Source organism: Lagopus muta, chromosome 21 (genome assembly GCF_023343835.1).
Source record: "Lagopus muta isolate bLagMut1 chromosome 21, bLagMut1 primary, whole genome shotgun sequence".
NCBI classification, from domain to species: domain Eukaryota; kingdom Metazoa; phylum Chordata; class Aves; order Galliformes; family Phasianidae; genus Lagopus; species Lagopus muta.
In genome coordinates, this window is record NC_064453.1 from 2,511,266 (window position 1) to 2,536,352 (window position 25,087).

A 25,087-nucleotide genomic window follows, 5' to 3' on the forward strand; every position below is an offset into this window, starting at 1 on the left:
ACCAAGTTTCCTTGCTGCTATCTGTGTTATATGCGTACTGTGTTGTACTAAAAAACCTTCCGTCCATATAGAAGATCTGCAGCTTTTGTTGCCTTTGGTATGTAACATGAAAAACCAAGTCCAAAAATAAGGAGGCAGGTACTGGACTGCTCGAGTTCACTCTGTTTTATACAGTTAATCCAGCTGAAGTTCCAGCTGCTTTTGGCTAATTGCATTTGATGGAGGCATCTTAAATATTGTTGCCCTCATAGCTGCTGATCCATGGGAAATCACCAATAAACACTGAAAGATGTTGGCTTTTGTAAAGGGGGACTGTGGTTCAGATAAGTGTTCTAACCTCGTGAGGATATCCATTCATAGACTGATTGGGAATACTTCTGTTTTGCTCAGCAAATCATCTGTTTGTATTTTGTTTATGGTCACATCCATTTCAAAGTTTTGTGTTTTTTTTTAATTAAGAAAATCAGTAAATTGTATCAGGATGCAACTGCCTGGGCTGTTCTTGCTGTGTGTGCTTTTCCAGTCACGTTCAGTTCTTTTTTTACTGTTCCCTGATCTGTGTAGTCAACACACATTTAATGATATCTGTACTCAGTATCAATGGCTTACTTGGTTACTGTCATTGTTTATGTCCTGAGGTTCAGTTCTTACTGGATTTTACTTAAGAATTGAGCACTGTTGTTGAGCAGTTACAGGAGTTAGTTCCAGCAAATGCTGTTCTCACAGTTGGTTTCCAGTAATTGTTGCAGGTATTCATGAATCAGGAGAAAAGATGATAGCCATATTCCTGAGATTCCTCATTCATCCGTGATGATCCAGTAGGTTTTTCAAGGCATCTCAACCTAGCTATGCATTGTTGAGAATTTAATCCAGGTTCTCCTGCCATAATGGAATTTTAAGAGCTGTTTTAAATGTTAGAGAATCTTTTCTGCATCTGTTTAAAAAGAAAACTGGTGCTGGGGTTTTTTTCTGTGTGCATTTCAGAGGTTGCACAGAGCAAGGGGCTTCACCTAGATCTATGATTCCTGCTGAACTAAAGGTGGCTGTTGAGACTGGTGTAGGTGCTTGTTTCTGTGCAAATTAGTGATGCTGATGAGCTCGTGAACCTTAAGGTTGGGAGGAAAACGTTCTTTGCTTCTGAATGGCTTTTGACAGAGCAAAGTGCAGTCAGCACTTGAGGTTTTTTAATCAGTCTGTTTTTGGGGTAATCCCTGGCAGCCTCGTGCAGCACGAAGGTCATTCCCACTGCTGTCTAAATAAAGTATTTTTACGCTGGTTTCATCTTTACTGTAAAACCCTCTTTCTGAAGGGTTGCCTGAAAAATCCAATTAAGATGTTATATTTGAGTAAATTTATTCTCTTAATATAATGTAAATATAAGTATTACCATCTTTCTGTTTCAATATGCCCTACTTTTTATTTGGTTTGTTTCTGTTAAATGGCTTGTTTCAGAGTCTTTATATACATACATCATTTTGTATTTTTGCTTTGTGGTTTGGAAATGTTCTGGTTTTAGGTTTCTCAATGAATGGGAAGAGTTGAAACCCACCAGAGGAGAATTTCATTTGTATTAAAGCATCCTTAACAAGAATGTGAGTGCTTCATTGCTGATGTAACATTTTAGGAGTTCTCAGTTTAAATGTAGGTAGCAGACTCTTAACCATACCTTGCTTCTGAATATCATGAGTTTGCATTTTCAGTTTCTTACTGGAAAATAAAGCCTCAGTATTGCTGGGGGAATAACTGAGTCATGAGGCGTAGAGCCACTGAGGTGCCACTGAGTGCAATACTACAGAAGGAGATCTGGGTATCTCGTGCATGCAGATTGAGTGTGAAGGTGGTTAAGTTCAGCTGCTTTACTTTCCCTCTCGGCTCTGTTTCCTTTTGGAAGGATTGGCTTTCAGCTGTGACTTCTTTTCCACGCTGGTTGTTTTCCAGAATGCTTGGAAAACAGGAGAAGTAGCAAATCACCCTTTTGCCTTAGTGTTCTGTTTTCCCTGCCACGTTTAAACAGACTCACAGAAATTGAAGAAATGAAAAAGCAGCATTCCAGCTAAAATAGGCCAAGGGTGCTGCTGTTCAGACCTTTCTGGTTCTGCGGGCCAGCTGGGAGTCCAAGTATAAGTCTGTTCCAGTTGGGTCTTTCATGTTGACGTGTAGGTAGAAATAGATCCCCTTTAGGCAGTCTAGATGTGTTCTTAACTGATGAAAATAAAACACCCGGTTACTGTGGAATGTCTCATTTGGGCTTTATGTAAGAGTTGTTTGAAGTCTCTTGGCATGGGGAAGACCTTTAAATTTGGGTCCTGCATTAGTAGGATTCCAGTAATGAACCTCAAAAACGAGAGCCATGAATTTCCTAGTGCCATCACCTTATTCTCTACTTGTCCTTCTTTAGGTGGGAGGTGGACTGCAGTGCCTGTGCTGTGTAAAAATAGGCATCAAAGGTAGCTGGTACGTAAATATTGCATCCTTTGCTTTCACAGAGCACACCTCTACCAGAAAAAAATTCCCTCCGTTGGAGCAAATGGTAAAAGTGACACCAGTCTCTATTTTTGAGTCAGCAGCATACATACCTCTCTCCGATGGCAGTGCAGGGTGTGTGACGTTGCAAGTCCAGATGAGAACTGTGCAAGTGCATCTCACAGCTTGTGCTAGTTTGGAGGATGATACGGAGGTGACTTCCTAAGCAGAGAAAGGTACTAACAATGTTGGGTTTTATGCAGGAGTAGAAGTGATAGATCTGCTGTTACGTGACACTGAGGGCAGAGAATCTGTCTGTTACTTGCCTGTTAAGGAGTGAGTCTGTGTGCTGTTTCATTTTACCTGTGGCTCTGATATGTAACGGTTTTCTGGTGTTGCCTCTATTGCTTTAATTCTCTTCACAATAACAAGGAGTGTCTCTTCTACTTCTCCAGATGTTGAAACTGTGCTTTAGCAGTTGGCAGAGAGATGTGTACAAGGCTAGAGGCATGCTCTTTTAAGACTCAGCTATAGCCTTCTTGTAATACTACTACTTAGCTTGCTGTCTTTCTGCCCTTGAATACAGTTCTGAACTACAAAAAATGGGCTTGCCAGGGGGTGGGAAGAAACGTGAGGGCGTGGAACACATACTGGGAATTTCCCAGCAGCTGACATAAGAATTTGTTCTGATTGCCAGTGGTTTGCAATCAGCTCCTCCAGGAGTTTGCTGCTGAGAAAACAGAGCTTCCTTTCCCAGGACAGTAGGGTTACGTGATGGTGGCTGCAGGTTTTTACTTGCATTTTTCTCCTGTTCTGTTCTTGCTGTTGGTGGTCACTTTTACCCATTGCTTGGGTTCGAAATGCAAAGAACATGAATATCCCTTTGGTACAAAATGCTGCAAGGACTGTGCACCTGGTAAGTAACCTTCACTGTATGGTTATGGTACTTGTTTGATATGATATCAATCAATTAATAACTTGCAAGTGGTAGAAAATATCTTGATGAAAATATTCGAGTTAGGAAGTAAACATGGGGAAAAAAACTAATTGAGGAATGTTCATCGCTTTAGGAGGACAGGTTATCTTGCAGCTTACTGAACTTATGAACCTTCTCTAGGGATACAGCATTTCATTTCTATGGCTCAGTTTCCCTCCTGTGTCAGTGTGGTGCATTTTCACTGTGGGAGTGTTATCTGAGAAAAGGTGGTAGGAGTTACCTACTAAAAAGAATTTCAACCCAGAAATCCTGAATAATGGCAAATAAAACTTTAGGTTATTCTCTTGCTATAGATGTTTTAGAAACTTTTTTTCTAGCAAGGCTTTTTCTACTTAAGGCTTGGTGTTTTGTTTTGTTTTTTTAAGGAAAAAGCTACACTATTAAACAAAAATTGAAGAACTGTAAATGAGAAACACCCAACTTTCTGTTCTTGTCTGTGAGCAGATTCTACAAAGGTGCTTTCTATTTTCATGGCTGTCTACCACACAAAATCGATGTTATGCAGTCTGTTGCAGTAGAAATTGAACATGGTGTTGTCTTCAGATGCCAGTTGCGATAAGTTGGCATTCAGTATGAAACTTAAAACTTGAGGCAGTCTCATTACTGCCTTATTCCCAAAACTATGGAAACCTGAGTGTTTTTGGGCTCAGTTTAAGGAAATTTATACTTGCATGCAGATATACAAGATTGCTTATATCTCAATCATTTTGTTTCTCCTTGACCTACAAGGTGGAGGATCAAAATGAAAGAAACAACGTGTGAGGATAAGGATTAGTTAAGGGTAGTATTTAACTTCAGCTGGAAGACTCCTGGTCATTCAAGCTGATCACGGTTCCTGCAGCTTAGGCTGTATGAGGAGAAACTAGATAGAGGAATTCAATTCCTTCTATGAACTTGGCCGTTAATCTGCTGTTTCATTTTGGGCAAGTGGTTTTGCTTGCTAACCTTGGCATCCCAGTGCATAAATCTGACCTTCTGTAATTGTGCTTGATATGATACTGATTAGTACCTATGGGTGCAAGTGTTAGCTGGGTTATAAACGGAGTGTGTAATGCACCTATGGTCTTTGGAGTCGCAAGAAATGCCTGCCTTCCATCTTTTCTGTCTCTGTGTATGAAGTGGAGCTGGTAATGTATTTGCTACTGATGCTAATGCAGATGAGAATCAAAATACAGCCCCGTTCATTCATGTCTAGTGTGCTTTAAGAATGCCAGCTTTGAGTTGAATTGCATGAGCTATCTTACAATGGAAGGCAGGATCTGTCACACAAAGCTACAGCCTTACACAGATAACAGATGATACTAGGATTAAAAAGTGTGGGTTTGGTTTTATTTTGCTTTCTCCAACTGACACTGGCTGGAAACTCCAAAAGCAAATGAATAAGTGGTCTGGAGAAATGATGCTTCAAATGCACTGGGAGACTCATCTGTGCTCTCAAGTCTTTGCAAATTGCCTGGCCCCTACTAGCCTGCTTTCACTGCTTAATTTATAGCTGATGCTATATAGAGTAACAATTCTAGGGGTTCTAGCATGTGTAAATCTGCTAAATATTTCAGTCAGAGTTGTAAGTGAAACTCTGACTTCCTGGACAATTTGTTCTAGTGCGTGCTAACGAAGAGGATTTCCTCCTTATAACAATCAGTTCTTCCTTCTATGTTGTCTGTATTTTAGGTGAAAGAATGAGAAGCCGCTGCACAGCAACAGCAGACACAGTTTGTGCCCCCTGTCAAGACAATTACTTTAGCACTGAGCACAATCACAGCTTCTGCAGGAGTTGTACAGTCTGTGACACTAGTAAGTCAGTTATACTGTGCTCAGTTCTGGATATGAACTTGGGAGGGAGTTGGTCTTCATATGCTTTCTCATCTTCTTGAGCTTCCCAAAGGCTGATGTCATACAGCCTGTCTCCTGAGAAGGTGAAGTCCAAAAACTTGATGGGCTATCAGTTTAATAGCTGATGTCTCCTGGTTGATATTGGTGGAGGAAAGCAGGCTTGTTCTGCCTGAAAACTGACATCTCAAGCGTTGCTGTTGAACTTTGTCCTCTGCAGCTCCTGCAGATTGTTTCTACACACAACTGATAGGCCTTGAGTGGTGGTTAATTGATGCTTTCAATTTTCCTTTCTCCTTTATTCTGCTGTTCATAGAGAAGGGAAGCGTGGAAGTGAAGAAGTGTGAGAAGACCTCTGACAGAATTTGCAAGTGTATTCCTGGTTACATGCCAGATGTCAGATATGCACTGGGAAGTGGTAAGTTAGGGACGTATGAGACTGACTTCTTGCCTCCACTTCAGATGTTGCTTTTTCTAGTACAAAAGCTGTCATCATTTGTTTAATTGGAATCTCAAAGTAAGTATTATAGCAGGGCAGTTGTGCAAACTGCTGCTCTGCAATTTGAGCTATCAGAAATGGTAATGTTCTGTCCATTAATATCCATAATTAGCCTGTAGAGAAATCCTTGCGAGTCGCAGACTAAAATGAACCCCTGAGCGTGTTGTGTCACTTCTGTCCCAGGGTAGATCACTGTTTCTGTAGCCTGTGTGTTTTGTTGGATCTGTACTAGAAGCTGTTAGTGTAACTACCACAGAGCTGCTATACAGTTACATTGCTAACTGAACTCAAATTCTGCTTTTTTCTTTCAGTGTGCTTAATGTGTCCTGATGGGTTTTATTCCCCAGGAGGAAATGAAAGCTGTCGGCCTTGGACTAAGTATGTATTGCTCATCCCAACACTTTCAGAACAAAGTTTGAGTTTTACTCTGTAGCAATTAATGCTCAAGTCATGATCTGTACGATAAACCAGCAGTGGATGCAGTAAAACTGTGTTGCTGATCACCCAGGAGTCTTGAGTGGTCTGTGCACTGATTTGAGGCATCCATCCACCTTCTGCCCCTTCCTCTTTTCACAGGGAGCAACAATATATGCAGCCCCTTTTTAAAATCTAGAGATGTCTATAACAAAAAGTTCCCTTGCCAAATGCTGCTGTTCAAGGCTGTTGAGTGCACAGATGGCCAGTAAAGCAGCACTTCATTTTTTCCACTAACAGCTTTTGATGAACTTAATTCTTATTTACTTATCTGTAGAACCTAGAAAAGCTGAAGGCCAAGTTTGCATTGATAAAGCAAGGTTCACAGGCTTTCATTCACTTGTTCCACGGAGGTGGCTTATAAAGTCATCACTGTAACTACTTGAAAAGCTAAGTAATGTATTTTACGTTTCTAGCTGCAGCGCTATTGGGAAAAAGACTCTTCGAGCAGGGACAAAATCAGATAACGCTGTTTGCAGTGACAATGGGACACAGCCAGCTACCTCTCAAAGTGCAACACCTACTTTGCATCTTTCCACCAACTACTACAGGAATAATACATCGACTGCAGTGCCTTCACCCTCCAAACCCAGTGTGAACCCTTTTGTTGTTTGCCCGGATGCAAAGAGCCCCGCAGGCACTAACTGGGGTAAGGAGAGGGAATGACCGAGCACAGTCACTCTGAGAGCTGGTTGAGAATTTTCACTTGAAGCTGATTTCATCAGAAATCGGTCTTTCTCAGAACACTTATCTGTATTCTGCACAGTCTTTAAGGAGGGCCTGTACAGGGTTCGAGACTATCTGCTAGTGTTCTCGATATGTGGGACTCTTGGGCTTTGTGGTTCAGGGTTATTGTTGCTCTAGCTGATTGCTTAGATGAGATCTGAAGTTCCAGGTTCCTTCTTTTGAAGCTAGAAAGCTGTGGAAATTCCATCTAAAATCATCTTTGTTAATATTTTTTTTTCTTCTGTTTTGTTTTTGCAGGGTCTCTATCACTTATCCTGATTTGTCTGATATTGCTTATCGTATCTGGAATATCCATTTTCATGTTGATTATCCAAGCAGCCAAAAAAGAGAACAAGAGGAGGCCTTGCAGGAACGACCATCAAAGTAAGTTGCTCTTTAGGGAGAAAAATATATAGGAAAGAGAATAATCAGGGCCCTTTGCTTGGACTTTGGTCATTTCCATCATGAAGTCTACTTGGCTGAGTAGGACAGCATTATCTGTGCTTAATGCCCACGTTTAATGTTAGTCCTGATGTGCTGAAGGACATACAGCCTCAGGTTGGTGGTGTTATAAAGCAGAGATTTGTTTTTCTGTTGCTATGCAGAAGGATTGAGTTTACAGTGTGCAGATGGAAATGGTGTGAAATTGTTCCTGTACAGCTGTTGGTGTGAATCCTTGGAGCGTTTACATCGTTAACTGTTTGACTTGATTTGTGTTCTTCTTCCTCTCTGATTTTTATCTCATGTTCTTTCCCTCATTGTCCCTGCAAAAAAAACCAAAACAAAAAAAAACCCCACCAACATCAAAAAGAGAAATCAGTCTGTGCATGGAATTCTATTCAGAGCAGTGAGGATCCAAAAGCAAGTTTGTTTTTTTTTTAGGGAGCAAATTATAGTTATTTTTCCTACGTGACAGTGAATTCTTCATGTGACTCTTGCAACCACAGGAAAGGTTGACTGAGAAGAACTGACCTCTGTTTGTAATTAAATGGCAGTCTGACTCTTGCCTTGTTTTCCTCATGGAGCAGTGGTAAAGTGTGTTTTCCTTGTTTCCTACACTTATTCTTTGCTAGGACAGACAGGAAGGACAAACACTGATCCAAATGTCACCTATAGCTGCCTATGCATCCATGAAACCAGGGAAGTCCGTGACTTTCCTTTTCCTTCCCCTTCTACTTTGTACAGTATTTCTGTTTTCTGTCTTTCAGAAAGGAGCTTTCGAATTCCTATCCAGGAAGAACAAGTTGACTCCAATTCCAGTCTCATAAAAAACTGAATCCACATCACTTTACTGCATCCTGCATTTCTGAGCCAGTCGATTGTAATGAATGTAACAGAACTTTCAGTTGCTGTATGTGTGGGTGGGTGTTAACTGTTCAATTGTGCTTCAGTTCCTTTGGGTCTCACTGAGTGGCCCTTAGGCATCATAGCTGTCCTTAGTGAGCCATGATTCCTTCTCCTTAGCTCCTACATGCAGCATCGCTGCTGCCAAGCCTGTCCTTTGTGTCCTACAGTCCTTTGTGCATTTCTAACCAATCATATATGTAATGGGAGCCTGTTGTCTTTGGAAAGCAGGAAATCTTTATGAAGCAGTAAGCGATAATCACTGAGCAGATGGACAAACAAAATCAAAAGACCTGCTTTAATAACTAGACTTCTATCTTGTCCTGCCACTCTGAGATGCTAAGCAGAGCACATCTCAGTGCAGCCCTTTTGAGTGTTTCAGGCTGACTCCCAGTGGAGTTCTTTGCCTTTTAGGTGGAGAATCTCCACAAATTAACCTAACCAGCTTCTTTTGCGCTTCCATTTTCTCAGCTTTTTTGCTTCTCACTCAAAATGAGCAGTACATGGCATCCGTGCCTCCAGAGGCAGTTGTCACAGCTGCCAATTCTGGTGGTGGTTTTTAAGTGACTGTTGATAAATGGCTATTTAGTGCCACTTCTTTCTTTTCTGCCTGTCTCTGAGGCAGACCTTGAGAGAATGTCATGTTCGGTATTGAGCAGTATCCCCATAGACCATCAAATAGAATTATTCATGACTTCAAAACAGCTCAAGCTCTCCAATTGTTCAGAACATCTGTAGACATTCTCATGTGTATCAAAAGTAAAATCTGTGTGATTGCTGCCAGAAGGCAAAGGGAATGGTTTCTTCTTTTAGAATGTTATTAATGGAAACTGTAGTTCGGAGTAGGGGGAAAGGCAGGATACAACTTGTCTGTGCTTTAGACTTCGGAAGTTGCTGTGAATAACTCATGTTTTATCTATAAACTCTGTGCAGTCAGCGTACTTCTTGCTTCCTCTCTGTGGATGTTCTGTTGTGCTGAACACCCTGGTGTGGCTGTCCTCAGCAAGGCTGCTTCAGTCCAGCTTCGACTTCTCTGCAGTAAAATGCTTTAAACTGCTTTTGTGGGGTTTGATTGATTGCTTCAAAGTAATGTGGATGCAGGGAGAAACCCAGGAGCAAGCTTGGTTCCAGACAGTAGATTTGGGTTTGGGGAAAACCTTTTTGTATCTTAAATTGAGTGCATGTACATGGACATATAGAACTTCTGCTGGTGAGTGATAACCTAGTGACAGTAACTCCCTGGATGTTCACTTCTTAATAAGAAGAGCTGAATTTTTAACAGCACTGTGCATATGGATCTACAAGGGTTGCATTGTAACAAAGGTGTATGAAGATCACGTAACAGGGGATAGGTGCACAAACCATGCTTTGACTGCTTGTGTGGATGCTCACCTTGAATGTGCTGTCAATGGAACCTCCATTCAGAACTGAAGAAATGTTCTTCACGTGGCTTGTGTGCAGTTGAAGCAGGCCTGGTTGTTTGCCTGCATGCTGTATGAAATGAATTTTACTTCTGTTGTGGTGTTTTCTTCACACGTGAATCAGAATCTGTCTTGGAGAGAACACTTCAGACAGCACACTGAAAATGTAATGCCTGAGGAAAAAACTGACGTGTTACTGTGGATAGCTTTTGCTGTAATTTGAATACCTCAGTGTGTAAAAAGTTTAAGTGAACTTGAGATTTATATCATTCAGATGTATTTTTCACATCAAATACTCCTTAGTAGGTAACTTGTTAGATGTAATAGGTATTTTATACACATGGTGTTAAAGCATATGCCAAAGTATGCAGAAGGAAATGTATTCAAGAATACTGCTGGTTGTGATTCATGTTTTTAAACATATGTTTTGTTATATGTTATACATATGGTATACTTATTGGCTTCCTATTTTGAAGTGCGTATACAATGTATGTAAACATTTGTATTATATATGAAGTGTAGTAGTGACTTTCAAATAAACTGTGGCAGTGGTGAGGTGCATGGATGACTTGTATGTCTGTAGAATACATTGACTGGTTCTGGATGGGAGCATAAGATGTGCACTGACTTTTTGGTAGGTTTCTGTATTGGGGCATTTGATTGCTAAACAAAATTCCTATGGTCCAGTTCTTTTGTTGAAGTCACGTTGGGGACCTTTGAGACTCTGCTGTTCATCCTGACCTGGAGTGGCATCCTGTGATTTTACCAGCACCAATGGAAGGTGCTCTATTACCTGCTAATTAAGCTTACCTAGGCCCTGTTGTTACACCAGCATAGCCACTGATTGCAGTGGCTTGATCCCGTGGACCCTGACCTACAGTAAAAAATTACTGTGTAGTTTAGATCTGATCACAGTGACCCTAAGCTGCAAGAATGGTTTTGGGATGCAGTTGCTTCAAGTATAATACAAAAAGCAGGATTGCCAAATGGTCAGACCTGTGGCATAGCAGGCTTTATTTCAGTATGCTGTTTCACTTCTGGCTGTCTGGGTGAAGCAAGCAAGCTGGTTTGCTCTGCAAATCACACATGGTAGCAGTCTGGCCTGAGAGCTGCTGGAGATTGGAGATAAGGCTCAGCCCCTTCTAAAACTTAGAGCCCAAGCTCTGAATGTAGAGGTCATTGGGAGTGCACTGTGGTTTAGATACCATCATCTCACTGTGAACTGGATGACAGGGTGCAGTGCATGACGCTGAGAGAGGATTCCTGGGAACACTCAAGCAGTTCTCAGAAATGACACTTGGAGAGTTTGTAGGCTGCACTTGGCAGCCAATGACATTAGTACCATGCCTTCGGCATAACTGAGCGAGGCACAAATACCTAATGAGCTCGCTGTGACTTAATGAGCTTAATGGCAAATGAGCTTTGGCTTAATGGCAAAAATGCAGCCCACAGGAACGGAGGAGGAGTTGGCAGAGGTGCTGCTGTGGGACCAGAGAGGCTCTGTGGCATGGGTTTATTTGCAGCTGGTTTGGTGAATTTTACTTATTTTCTGCCCTCTGGCTGAGCTGCATGGGAACGTGCTCAAGTGCATTAGTTTCTTGTGCCCTCCTGTAAACCCTTGATCAGATTTCCTGGAAACCAGGGCATAGGTGAATTGTTTTGTCTGGAGAAGGACTTGCAGCCTTTCAGTACCTAAAGGGAGCCTGTAAACAGGAGGGGAGTCAACTCTTTGAAAGCGTAGATAACGTCAGAACAAGGAGAAATGGTTTTAAGTTGAGGGTGGGAAGATTGAGGTTGGATGTCGGGGGGAAATTCTTTGCTATGAGAGTGGTGAGGTGCTGGAACAGCTGCCCAGAGAGGCTGTGGATGCCCCGTCCATCCCTGGAGGTGTTCAAGGCCAGGTTGGATGGGGCCCTGGGCAGCCTGGGCTGGTGTGAAATGTGGAGGTTGGAGGCCCTGCGTGTGGCAGAGGGCTGGAGCTTCTTCATCCTTGAAGTCCCTTCCAACCCTGGCTATTCTGTGTGATTCTGATGGCCCTGGAAGTGCACAGCCAAGCTAGGGCAGCTGAGCACAACCTGCAGTTGCTCATCAGTGAGGAAAACTGAAGAGGAAATCCAGCATGCCAGGTGTCTGAAGGCTTTTATGCTAATACTATATGAGCCCACTTGTTCTGGCTGTACTGCTGTAGGACTTCTGTATCCAGCATAATAATATTTGAAAAATAGCACGTTAGGTCTTGTTGCTCTTCTGTCAAAATTCTGAATGGGTTTCTCATTCCACAATGAAAACTGTGGAACAAGCAAGCTGTAAAACCCCCAGTTAATAATATGTATTGAATCCTGAGCACCTTGGTGCTGCTTTCTGCCCGCATTTGTGTCACCTTACGTGCCAGAAGTGGAACTTTCCCTTCTCAAAGATAGGAGCCTGCTGTCACAAAGTGAGTTCCTGTTTTTCAACTGTCAGACTTCCCCTTTTTTCAGAAATACAGGTGGAGTTGTGCTACTCCTCTATGCTGATAATAAGGCTATACTACTTTTTTTCCCCAATGTAACACAGTTCTTTCCTACAGATCTCTTTCTAATTGCTAGGATGCCAGTTAGCTTCTTCAATTCTGCAAACCACACTTTTAATGTGAACTGTTTGGCAGAGCAGTTGGTAAAGTTACTGGATTTGTAAGGTAAATGTATTTTAGTTGGCACAGAGCCCTGATTTGAGAAGACATTTAAGCACCTGCAAAACTTTCTGCATGAATATTGTCACTAAAATTTCTTCAGTTGATTGTCCTAAGAACCACCTATAAGACAGACTAAAATGCCTATAATTTTGTATTTTGAAGTGAAGATAAAGCTAGTTTTTCCACTAATAATTCAACTGCACACTATTTGGCTGCACTAACCATGATTTACAGGCCTTGGGGCCAGCATATTACATTTTTTTGTTTGAAATTCCTCCCCTGCAGAGATAGAAATTCAGTCATGAGGCTGCTACAGAAAACAGGAGGAAAAGAATCTTGGGTTTTTGTCTACTCTATCTTTTCCTCCTAAAATACATGACAACTGCCCACTGTTGTGGCTACTGCTGATCTCTTCTATCATGCACTTTCTTGTTGTTATCACATTACCTTTGACCTGGAAGCGTATCAAAATGACTCAAGTTTTCCATGAGAGACTTCAGAAAGATCACGTTTTCTGATAACGTACCGTGCCCAGTGATGAGTTGGGGATCAAAGGCACAGCTTGGTAACGTCAAGGAGTGTGAGTTTTCTGCCTCTGTCTGGTTTCATAAAGTTTCCATCTATGAAATGTCACTGTTAGATTACAGCCTATGCTCCTACCTTTTCCAGGAGTCGCTGCTTTTGGTGGCTAGGCTGCAGGCAACCCAGAGAGGTGACTCATTTTGTAGGCTAAAGCAGGGCTCTGCTGTGTGTGCACCAGGCTCCTTAGCGCTGCTCAAAGGTAGGATCCAGGAGTCTGGATAACTTTTTCCAGGTGAGGAAAATTCAGCTTGCCTAGAAACCCACACGTGGCTCCATGTGAGCCATTTGCATTGCCACAGCCCCAGCCTTATTGTCGCAGGTCTGCAGGACGGTAATGCTCCCCATGGGCCAAAAGAGGGCGGGCACTGAACAGGCACACTGCAAGTATCCCAGGCTCTGGGAGCTGCCAGTAGTGCAAGCTCTGCTTAGTCCAAAGTCTTGAGTCTGGGTTAAAGTTAGTCCAGCAGAACTGAAAGGAGCATGTGAGGTTTTGTCTTCTATTTCCAACTGCAGCTGAGTTATTGTTCTGTGAGCTTTTTCTTCCCTGGTCTGTGGATGTTGTTCTATGTCATATGATATCCTGCTGAGCAAGAAGGGACTCAACAGATGAATGTCCTTGTGACACTGGGCTTACCATGTGCCCCATCTGCTTCTTCACGTGTCCTGCAGCCCTCCAGAGCTGCTGCTCTGCTCGGGCACCCTGGAACAGCAAGTCATGCAACCACATGTGAGATAACCCTCCTGTAGCAGTCATGGCATAGTAGAGTGCTCTATAATAAAGACTGGCAGATAGTTATAGCCAAATTCTGTAACAACAGTGTGAATCCTCTAGCTTATGATGGAGTTATCTACCATGGGATAAAAGGAGCTGATAAGAGAGAGCTAGCAAGGCAACATCTACCTTGATCTATCGTTAGTCATTCAAGAAATTACATAGATTTCATGTGAATAACCTCTTACTTGAAGAATTACATAGATTGCTGTTTTGGTCAATGTCAGGAAACCTGTCTTATCATTGATAACACTGGTAAAAGCAGCATCAGCAGAGCTACTGAACTTTCAAGAAATAATTACATTTGAGAAGTGGTTACTTTGTTTTTTGTTGTTCCTCCCAACCCCCCGCCAGCAGATTGGTAGATCCATTGACTCCAAAGAAGAAATCCATCTTTCCCAGGACTCTTAATGCATTGTGGCTCCATGCTCAGAATCGAGGCTTGTTTATTGAAGACAGTCCTAAAATACTGACCCCTTCATTCAAGGCTGAGGAATCAGAGCATTAGAGACCATTCAGCTTGAATTCCAGTATGGTTCCTTGCAGAGTGTCTCTTTGAAGGGACCATGGCAGCAGCAAGCTCTGAACCCCAAGGTATTTCTGAGCATCTCAGCTGGCAGCTTCATCTCTTTACCTGTTCTTGACAGTTTTGTGCCAGCTATGCCTTTTTACTTCATGCAAAAGAGAAAGCATGGCATGAAATGTGCTCAGGCAACCGTGAAGACCACGTTGCTTCTTATGACCTTGTAATTTTGAACACAGGTCATATAGGTTGACAGAAACTGAGGCCTCTGCTTGCCTAGGAAGCTGCAGACTGTGAGGATTACTGGTAGCCAAAATGTCTAGTTTTAGTCAAATGTTGTCCAGTTAATCCTCTAGCTTCTTAATAAAACCACCAAACTGAAGGTGAGGAGATAAGAACTAGTGCTGATTTGATTAGTGAAGTGGTCATTTGTTCTGTCAACAGGTGCAGATCCGGCTCAGGTACCAGCATGAGGCCTGGCAGCATCAACGTGTGTCACACATGGGACTGAGCAAGAAAGGAGTCAGCAGATGAAATGTCAGTACCTCAGAGACAGGTAAGATTAGCTTCAGAAAAACCCCAAAGATTCTGAAGACAGACAATTGAGTTGCCTCTAAAAGGTCACTGCTGACACTAGTGGTTTAGTCTTGCTGTGTTTGTCAGTTTTCTGACTGTAATGTTCCATCATCTGCCAGTGCTTGCTCCCAACTGTAGTAGTTCAGCAAGAGTGAGGACATGCGAAGACCAATTCATAAAGCACCCATATTCCAAAAATTGGAGGAAAACAAGCAATTGATTCCTATTGTGATACAGACCAGCAGTATTGCTGTTAGAATGGCCTGGGACGAATCTTAACGTAACCATGGTCAGGAATTTGACCATGAAGAAATTCTTTGACCATAAAGAAATTCTCTGTATTCCCATCCTGTTCTGACACAAGCTAAGGATAATGTAAATATCTGCAGAGGTGGTCAGGGCTGGTGTGCATTTCAGAAGTGGTCATAATTGATTAGAATGTGTTGGAGCACTCAGTGCTTTTGCCTAATAATTTGACTTGACTGTAAGACTGTAGACTCCTGTGTCCCTTACTGTGTTCAGAGGATGAGGTAGAGGTCTGTGTGCTGCTGACTGCACCTTGTTTTCTAGCCAAGAGAAGCCCCCTGGTCACTACCTGTAATTTTCCGTGTGTTGCCCAACACTCGTCATTCTGTTTGAATGAACTGGTGGCAGGAACCCTAACACAGGGTACCAGCACTTGGTAGCCAGCTGGGCAGCAGCAGGCTGAGTGTCTCTGGGTTTCTGTGTAGCATGAGTGGCGCAGGCTGTCAGTATTATGAGGAGCAGGGCAGTGAGGGAAGAGGAGGGGATCTCCTGCGTGGCTGGCATACAAACTAGCAGGCTTGCAGTTTCAGAAGAACAACAGTTGGCCTTCTGAGGGGGTTTTCTGGGAAAAAAAAAAAAAAAGCCAAATCAAACCACTGGTTCTTGACCTTTAGCCTGGCAGCAGCTAGATGGGATGCAGGCTTTTGGCAGAAAGGTTCCACCTAGAAGGATCTATTGCATGCCAAATTTATCTGATTGCTTCCAGCTAGTGACAGGAGCACAGGTAGATAGATGAATAGATCAAGGACCAAGTGAAGCACCTGCTGCTTGACCACTCTGTGAGCAATATGGATGAATCTTCAGGAAGAAAGCACAGAACACAGCAAAGGAACAACGATAGGATCTGTGTGGGAAACTTATTTAGGCATCACTGGCTTGTATTAAACTAAAGAAACAATATAGCAAGCCCTATGAAGAGCAAGTCAAATGCCAAGGTATGGTATTTTCCACTGGAACTCATTTCTCAAGTCTCATTCTCCTTTGCCTTGACCTATGTGTCATCATATGCAGTGTGGAAAAGAATCCATTCCGAGCTCTTTGTGTCTGAATTCACCAGTTCAGTTGAGAACAAGATTGGATTTTAAATCTTGTCTTTGCTATGCACATAAATGTAACCACAAAAAAGCAAGCTATCTAAACATAAAGCAGTGTTGGAAGCGTGTGTCTGTATTTGTGTAAAACAAGACTGCGTGAAATTTAAATCCAGCAGCAAGACATGATTACAGCTGATATGTCTGTATGTCTGTATGTGATATGTGATATGTCTGTATATGTGTAATTTCAGTATAATTTTGTTGAGGAGCTGTTTTCTGCTACTTGCATCCCAGGAAAGTGAGGACAGAGGATCTGTGCGGGTCCCTGCAACTACTCTCAATTATGGCATCAGGGCTGATCTTGGAGCAGTATTATTTCCTCTTGGTTTCGTGGTGTCTGTATGGAGTTAAATCAGCCATGAAAATAAGAGTCTGCTGAACCAGTGTGAAGGACTTGAAAACAATGAACAGAATCAAGAAAATATATGGATGTGTGACCTTAATGTACATTGCATATCCCATAGCTAAATCCTTGAGTGTTTCTGAGTTCTCTAGGAGCTATAAGCCAGAATTAAATAGTCTGAAGTTCACGCTGTGCTTTAATTTGCATTGATTATCAATTGTATATCAACTCGCAAAACCCACTGAAAATCGAATTACGTGTTTCTGCATCTTACTCCTCTCCTCATTCAAGTCACTGGCACAAGATTGCTTAGCCCTCTAAGCATCTGATGGTGCAAAGCAGAAGCATTTCCCCGCCCCTCAAAGAACCAGGAAGAGCAACCACAGGCACCACTACAAAAAGCGCAGTACCTTCCCATAGTCTCAGGTGGAGGAGAATTTTAGCAGGGGAAGTCCTGATAGAAGCCCACCCTCGCTTGCTTTGAGGCTGTAGAGCTTGAGACATGACTGGACGGAGAAGAGAAGTCTGTCTCCTCAATACTCGAGCTCGTTTGCTGCTGGCAATGTGCCTGTGGCACTGGGCACAACAGACTCTGGCAATATCATGCCCTGATGGTGAGCTGAGAGCCATTGCTAAGGATGTAAAGAAATGCTGCCCCAAATGCCTCTCCAGCACAGGTAAGGGAATACGTTTGTCTTCTTTCAGGTGCGTGTGTGTGCTCTGAGTAATTGTGTATTCAAAACAAAACCGCGAGGATTTCCTTTCTGCCCCACTAAATTCAAAGTGTCCTTTAGCTGCAGAGTGGATGTGTGTTGAAGATTTATGTGCCTGTGCTTCTTGCTCTGTAGTAGGAAAGGGACTGGAGGAGGCAGTGTGTTCATTGTCACAGTGGCAAGGAGGACACTGGACCTGGTGGTGACCATGCAGGAGATAGTGGCTGAATGAGCTTTTAGAAACAATGTCATTCAGTTCCTTACTGAGGCTCCTTCAGGTCAGCAAAGGGATGCAGAAAATTAGTGTGAATGTAGTGAAGGAGAGGATCCCTTCTGCTTTATGGGCTGCCTCTGCTCAGTAGCTGGAGAATTCTTGTTCCATGTGGACAGAAAGGCTGTTTCCTCTCACACAGCGCTTGCCAGAGGTGCTATCAGGACCCCAGGGTGTTTCTACTCCAATTGACATCAAGTGATATAGGGTGCAGTAGGAGAGTCATTGCTTGGTCGGATCTGCTCCAGAATCCCCCACTAGTAATACACAGAGAGAAGCATCCTGAAACTATTTCTTTTTTTATCTGCCTTCGTTACGTTACCAAAACCAATAAGAGGAGGCCAGAGGTGAGCAGAGGAAACTGTGGGCAGTTCCTGGTAGACCCGTACATTCCATCACCAATCTCAGGAAATAATCTTCACAACTTGCTGTGGGTTTTCAAACGTTTCCCTCATTTATGTATTTTTTTCTTTAGGGTCACAAAACCTTTGAGTTGAATAGTATTTTCCTTGAACTGGTCTCCCACTGTTAAAAGAACTGCTTGATAGAACTGTTTGCTGATGGGATCAAGTAGATGCAATTACTCCTCTGCTTTCATGAACCCAGGAGCCTCACAATTAGAGATGACGTTTGTGGGGAGCAAGCAAAGTTCACAGTAGAATTCCTCTGGAAACAGAGAATAGGAAGCATGTTGGTTTTATGGCTCAGATTTAGACTCCCTTCTTCCAGCAGAGTGTAGGAAGTCACAGCTGCTGTTGGGAAAGCCATGGAAAGGGAACTTGGTCTTCATTTCATTGGTCTTTTGAGCATCTCTGCTTTAATGATGTTGAGCTTGGCTGAGAAGAGCTCTGGCAGCATTCTGAGAGCTGACTGGATGGGTTATTAATGTGTTTCGTGTGTATCAGCCAGTCAGATTAATGGTGAAATGCATTTCAGTTAAAAGGCAACTCTAAATTCTCTCTTTCTTCATTGCAGGGGACAACAGCCCATGTGAAGAAGCAAAGGATGCAGACTGCAAGTGTCCTCAGGGATTCAGTTGTACTGATAGGTCCTGTTCCTCCTGCAAGAAAACTGAATGTCCAGAGGGCAAGGAGCTGATTAGGCTGGGTAACTAAAGAAACACAAATGTCTCTAAAAGGCAAAGCTTAATATAAGTAGCTTGCTGAGCCACAGTTCCATTTACTTATTTCAATCCACTTTTGGGAATGCTTACGATAATGGAGGAGAGAAATGGTGTCTATATCATGGCTTCAGTGACTTAAACCCCTATGTGTCCAAAGATGCAAAACTGGCAAGAGCTGCTTGCACATCTCTCCAGGAGTGTGATTCATAAAGCAGAAAGAGCTCTAAGCTGTTGTACCTCGGTGTCTTTCATTAAAGGCACTGACCACTAACAGTTCATGCTCTCTTTTCTCCTAGGTATCATTCACTATACGTATTCATGTAAGCCATGTGAGACAGGAACTTATTCTAATGGTAAGAACAGCTGGTGCCAAAGCTGGACTGAGTAAGTATTGATATTTTTGTTCCATGATGACATGCATGACAAATATGTCAGATGGGGAAACTGAATCAGAGACGAGATCACCAGTGAGATGAAATGATTGGGCTTTTTAAATTCACCAGTACAAATTTATCTTCTGCCTTTTTAGCCAATCTCAAAGCAAACCTTAAAGTAAGCTGCTATGTATTAAGCCTGCTTTTAAGTCCAGCACAAACTGATGCAAAATTATGCCAAATATGGGCATCAATTGTACCAAAAATTGAAATAAATATGCATGGAGACAATTTTGATCTGGTATTATCTCCTTATGGGGCTGCTTTAATTTTACCTGCAATGCTATGAAAAAGAAACAAAGGAAATGAGCTATGGAAAGAGCAGTGGGAAGGAAGATAAGAAGCCAAGGAAAAAGGCTGGGGAGGAGTGAAAGAAAGGGCAGCAGCATTCTAAATATGACTCTTTCTTCTTCTAGTTGTGAAAGTTCTGGCCTCCTAACAATCAAGCAAGGCAACAGCACACACAATTCATTATGTGGCTACCTGGTTAAATATTTGGACCGAGGTATCAGCTCACAGTGCTTTGTTTCTTTGAGCCTCCTCTTTCTTTCTGTGTCTGCAGTTGCTGCCCTCCTGCATAAGTGCTACCCATAGCTTGCTATCATGCTAGCTTGCTTTGAAAATGACTGTTGTGTTTATGCCAGTGTAATACAGGTTAGAGTTGATGACCCAGGCAACCAGCAGTTGTCCTGAGAGCACAGCTAGGAAACTTTCGGTTTTCCACTGAAACTCTGCTGCTTAGCTAGATTTTTCTCAGAAGACAATAGTTGAGTGGGTCATTCACTTCCTTTACAAGTATTTGTTCAGTCCACAACACTCAGAACTGAAACTGTGTGTCTCTTTGTGGATCAAACTGCCCAGGAATGACTGTTTGCAAGCTTTGCAGGTACTGAATATCAGAAAAAGCTTCTATCTCTACCTTTCCCTTATCCCTAGAGGTACCTTTCAGATCCCTGGGCCCTTCATTTAGAGAAGCTATTAGTGCTGCTGAGAGAAACTGCTGAAAGGTGCTACTTTTAATTTCTGTGAGGCTGTCAGAAGTGTGAAAATTTGGCTTACTGTACTGCTTTTCAAGAAAACGTTGAAGGTGAATCCCCCTAAAGAGCAAAAATCAAAACAGAGTAGATAGAGCAAGTGACAGTGCTGCTTTTTTCATGAATGCCTTTTACCACAGATAGTGATCCACTGCACCTTTGCCTGGGAGCACCTGAGTTCTATTGCAAACAAGTGCACTGCTTTTACCCCAGGCAAATAAATTTCCACAGAAAGAGGAAGTTAATGATGAAATTTCCTTGGAAGCACAGCCTTTCCTTTGGCATTTGTCTGGGCACGCGTTTTCTTATTCTGTGTTGTATATTGAATTGCAGACAATGTTACAAATGATTCTCGGTACACCACTATGCTGGCCATCCTGACAGCAGTGGGTCTATTTGTTCTCATCTTGCTGACCTTCTTCTTGCATCTCTGCATCTGGTCGCTGAAGAAAGAAAAACACCCCGCAGCTGACAGTAAGTGTGCTTTGTGGGCCTCCCTGTGGTTTTTCACTGGAGAACAGTGCGTGCTCCAGATTTAGAAGAGAGTAAGTTGAATAAATAGAGTAGATTCTGATTTGCTGTATGATTTTTGGACTAGTTGCTTGGTTTCGCTATGATGCAGTGCCTCAGCTGTATCTTTGCCCCCCTCCTCAGAGTGGGTCTGTGCTGGAAAAGGTAATGGGGCGAATGAGCTGCATGAAGGCCTCTTGCATGTGCAGTGTTTTTGCTTATTCTCACTGCAGATGTGGAACGTAACATCTCTAGGCTGCCGTTGGCTTCACAACCATCCCACCAGAGAGAAGAGACTTACAGCTGCCAGTTTCCAGAAGAAGAACATGGAGACAAAATACTGGAAGAGAAACCTTACTACTTCCAACCTCCAAGTCTCCACTGAGAACAGACAAACTGCAACGTGCTGTGAGAATGAGGAGCTGAGCTCAGCTGTAAACCAAACAGGAGGGAGGGACTGGGTGCATAAGCATCATTATGTACATAGAAATAAGGAATGGGTTTGGGGTAAGTTTTCAAAGGATCCTAGAATGGCTTGGGTTGGAAGGGACCCGAGAGATCATCTAGTCCAGCTCCCCTACAGTGGGCAGGGTTGCCAACCACTAAATCAGGCAGTGGGTCAGGCTGCCCAAAGCCCCATCCAGCCTAGCCTGGAACACTTCTAGGGATGGGGCCTTCCGTGCTGTAAGCACACACTGTTGATTCATATCCAGCTTTTCACCCACTAGACCCTTCAAGTCCTTCTCTGCAGAGGACTGCTCTCATTGAGTTCTTCTCTCAGTCTGTACACGTAGCTGGGATTGCCCTGACCCAAGTGCAACGCTTTGCACTTGGCCTTGTTGAACCTCATTAAGTTCTCATGGGCTCACTTGTCAAACCTGTCCAGGTCCCTCTGGATGGCATTCTTTCCTTCTGCCTTATCAACTGCACCACTCAGCTTGGTGTTGTCTTCAAACTTGCTGAGAGTGAGCTCGATCCCGCTGATGAAGATGCTGAAGATCACTGGTCCCAGGATAGACCCCTGGGGGACACCACTCATTGCCAGCCTTCACTTGGACATGAAGCCACTGACCACAACCTTCTGGCTGTGACCATCCAACCAGTTCCTTATCCAGTGTATAGTCTACCCTTCACATCTGTCTCTCTCCAATTTAGAGATAAGGATGTGGTGTGGGACCATGTTTTGCTTTGATTCTCCTTAACAAACCCAGCATTTAGAAACAAAGAACCTGCTAAGTCAGGCTGACACTCTGTTCAGCTGCATTGCTTTGCAAAGTTTATCTGAGCTGTGGGTTTTGTTGTATGTTTGTTTTTAATTTTGGTGTTGCTGTTGTTGATGCTCTTTTTAATGTTGCTTGGGACCAGGGGCCCTTTTTGTCATTATTATTCCACTTTGCATCTTCTGCACACTCTTGTGTGGTGCTCCCACGAACTGACAGGTTCATAAAAGACCAATGTTCCACCATCAGTCCCTCCAGGGCTACAGGAAATATAGTATCACCCATAGGCCCCTCCTTGTTAGGCAGCAAAGGACCATTAATTTTAATCCATGGACCACTCTCCAGTTGCAACAGAAGTAAATTTTATCCCTGTTCTCCCCTGTAGCTCAGCAAACCTTTGGTACCTGGAATAATAAATTAAATAAAAGAGGCTTCTGGTAGACTCCATTGAGAATCATGCTGTTTAGAGAAAGACAAGACTTCATATACTCTGGAGAAAGCTGCTTGGAGTAGGCTGGTGGCTAAACCAATTCTGGACAAAAAGGAGTCTGAATCACCTTCAAGTAAAAGTTTGTAAATATCTCATATTGCAGCCCTTACAAGGTATTGTCTCCATGGTGTGGGTTGCACGATCTCTTGAAAAGAGGGTCCTGAACAGTGGAATATTTCCTTCCTGACCTAATCATGTAATCATGTAATCTGCTCCAAGGCTGTTCATTTCCATTTGGTCTTTCTTGAAGCCTTCTTCAAAGGACGAGCTTCTTGGCAAGCTTGAATAGACCTAAAGGATTGATTTCATGATTTATGGACATTCTTTTGTTGCTGAACATTTCCTCAGCGACTGTATCAAGAGGAGTTATCTTGTTGCTGTTACTTTTTGTCCTTGTGCACTATGAAATCTTACAACTGGGTGAAATAGTTGTAGGGGGAAATGAAGTTGTAGGGGGAAATGCATTCCTTCATAGCTCCAGTTTTAATCTTCTGTCTTCCCTGTTATTCCATGTAGGACAGCTGATGTCCTTTTACCTTACCTTTCCTATCGTATAAAATGGGAAGAGTGATAGTTCTTAAAAGCATATTGTGAAACTTAATTAGTACTTTCAGTGTATTTTTGCCTTCTTTGATCCTTCTGCTGTTAATTTGTGCATTGCTGATAATTTTTCCTGTAGGTGTTGCCATGTAAAATTCATTTCAAAAGTGTTTTCTTCCATTGCATTGAGAAATATGCAAATTTTTAACTGAGGTGGACTGGAGATTCATGAAAGGTGCCAAGCATTGGACTGAATGAGACAGGACTTAGTTTGATGTGTGAGTTTTACACTTAGTTTGAAGCATAAGATTGGCTCTGCCTTATAAGCAGGTGCTCCATGGGATTTAATATACTTCTGAAGTCTGCACTCCTGGTCAAGGCTCTTCTTACTGCTCCTGTGCTGGCCATGTTTACTCTCTGCTCTGTATGGACCCTTCATTTTTTAATATAGCCTGTTTTTCAATCAGATTTTGGGTGATGACCCTTTGTGAAGGTAAAATAAACTCAACAATTGAATTAAGTGTGTATTTGATATAATTAAGCAAACTGGAAAGAAAAGATTTTCATCTTTAGGTCATTTCATAGTTCCTGAGAGCAATACAGTTTTACTTTTCCATCTCACTTCTGTCTTGCAGAACTTTGGCTATTGCAGTAGCGTGCCCCCAAACTCCTCTGTCATATTTCTGACCGTTGAACTTGTGAGTTTTCTCCTTTTTATCAGTAAGTGGCTTAACATTTCCTGACTGGTGGCTAAGCCGGAATTTCAGCTACCAGCAACCAAAGTAACAGGAAACTCTGCTGGCCACTTTTTCTGTTGCTGACAATGGCAGAGAAACAGCAACATTTTGGGCTAAACAAGTGACAGAAGATACCGTCTGGAGGAAGAAAGATTCAAGCATCTAGATGAAGTCCCTGCCTATGGCAACATACTGGGCAAATTCTGGTGAGGAGTGGAAGACTTCCTGGGCTGTGGGTGTTGAACAGCCAACAATTACTGCCAGTTAATACTGAAACATGATGAACAGAGCCATAATATACATGGGAAATTTGCACAGTGGCCTCTCTGATTTCTATATGCCTACCTTGAAGAGCAGTTCTACTTCATACTTACCTAACCACCTGCCTTCATGGCTGGTAATTGATGGAAAAAGCAACCGATTTCCTGACTTCTTAGAGCTCAAATTAAAAGGGAAAAACCCAAAGTGTGAATCATTTAAGCCTTGGAGCATTCCAGTAAAGGAGCTGTACTTTGCATCAAAGAAAATGAAAGCTATCAGTTCAGAAGAGTGAGCTTGTGAGAAATCACTGTTTCAGTTTCCATTCAGAAAGAGCCATAGGTTCATTTTATCAGTGCTCACTTGTAGCATTTTGGTAACGTTTGGGTTGAACTGTAGCCTAATTTTCAGCTCAATCCCAGTGTTTATAGTTTCTCAAGCTCTCAGTTGAGCTTCAGCTTGATCACTGGTGTGGGCTTTGCTGAAGAGAGGCTTTTGCCTCAAATCATTCGCATCCACAGAATGTCTACAGCTAGATTTTTTGCTTAAATCTACACAGAGAAAGCCCTGAAGAAGTGTAAATGTGTAACAAACTTCACCCTGTTAAAACAAAAAGCTTTTAAACTTTGACTATGACGAAGTTTGATACTTAGAAGTGGCTTGAAGACCTTCCCACACAGTTTTAGGAAACGCAGGGTGGCAGTTAGGAGAACAAGGTAATACCCCTTACTGCAGTCATTTGCTTAATCTCAAACTGCTGTGTGCATTACATATACAGGCTCAAAAAGATTTGATGATAAGGGATGATCAGAGGTGGTTGGGGCCCCACTGAGCCCTGGGGATTTCTAAATATTTTAGCTGCAATAAAAAAAAACAAGAGTGAAAGAGTAACAGGATAAGAGAATTGCCCGAGGTACAGAATTGTATTCTCATAGCACAGGTTTTGCTCAAACAGAAAGTCACTAAAGATTTGTGCATGCAGTGTTTTGTTATGCTGACTTGTCTGCTCGTGTTTTCTGCAAATTATTAGGATTTTGAAACTGGAGAAGGTAAAAGAAAGTATTTTCACAGGGCTTCCTTCCTCTCTTTCTTTCTTTCTTTCTTTCTTTTTGTTTTCTTCTCAAAGAAAGGGA

General features: G+C 42.5%; 1 protein-coding gene across 10 annotated transcripts; it reads left to right on the forward strand.

Annotated features, from left to right (window-relative positions):
• Nucleotides 1–113: 113 nt before the first annotated feature.
• On the forward strand, nt 114–23,584 carry TNFRSF4 (TNF receptor superfamily member 4). 10 transcript variants are annotated; one of them, XR_007380803.1, is made up of 8 exons: nt 114–3,379; nt 5,132–5,254; nt 5,607–5,708; nt 6,101–6,167; nt 6,680–6,912; nt 7,248–7,373; nt 14,750–14,861; nt 18,584–18,682. XR_007380803.1 is itself a non-coding variant. In XM_048967437.1 (8 exons), exons 3-8 carry the CDS (start codon nt 5,140–5,142, stop codon nt 8,263–8,265), a joined length of 711 nt encoding a protein of 236 aa, XP_048823394.1. In that variant the 5' UTR covers nt 114–2,699; nt 3,332–3,379; nt 5,132–5,139; the 3' UTR covers nt 8,266–10,361. The 10 variants fall into 10 exon arrangements, 7 of the variants coding, with proteins under 7 accessions (XP_048823394.1, XP_048823397.1, XP_048823391.1 ...); XR_007380804.1 differs by lacking the exon at nt 18,584–18,682 and adding an exon at nt 16,473–17,104; XR_007380805.1 differs by lacking the exon at nt 18,584–18,682 and adding an exon at nt 16,516–17,104.
• The last annotated feature ends 1,503 nt before the right edge of the window (nt 23,585–25,087 follow it).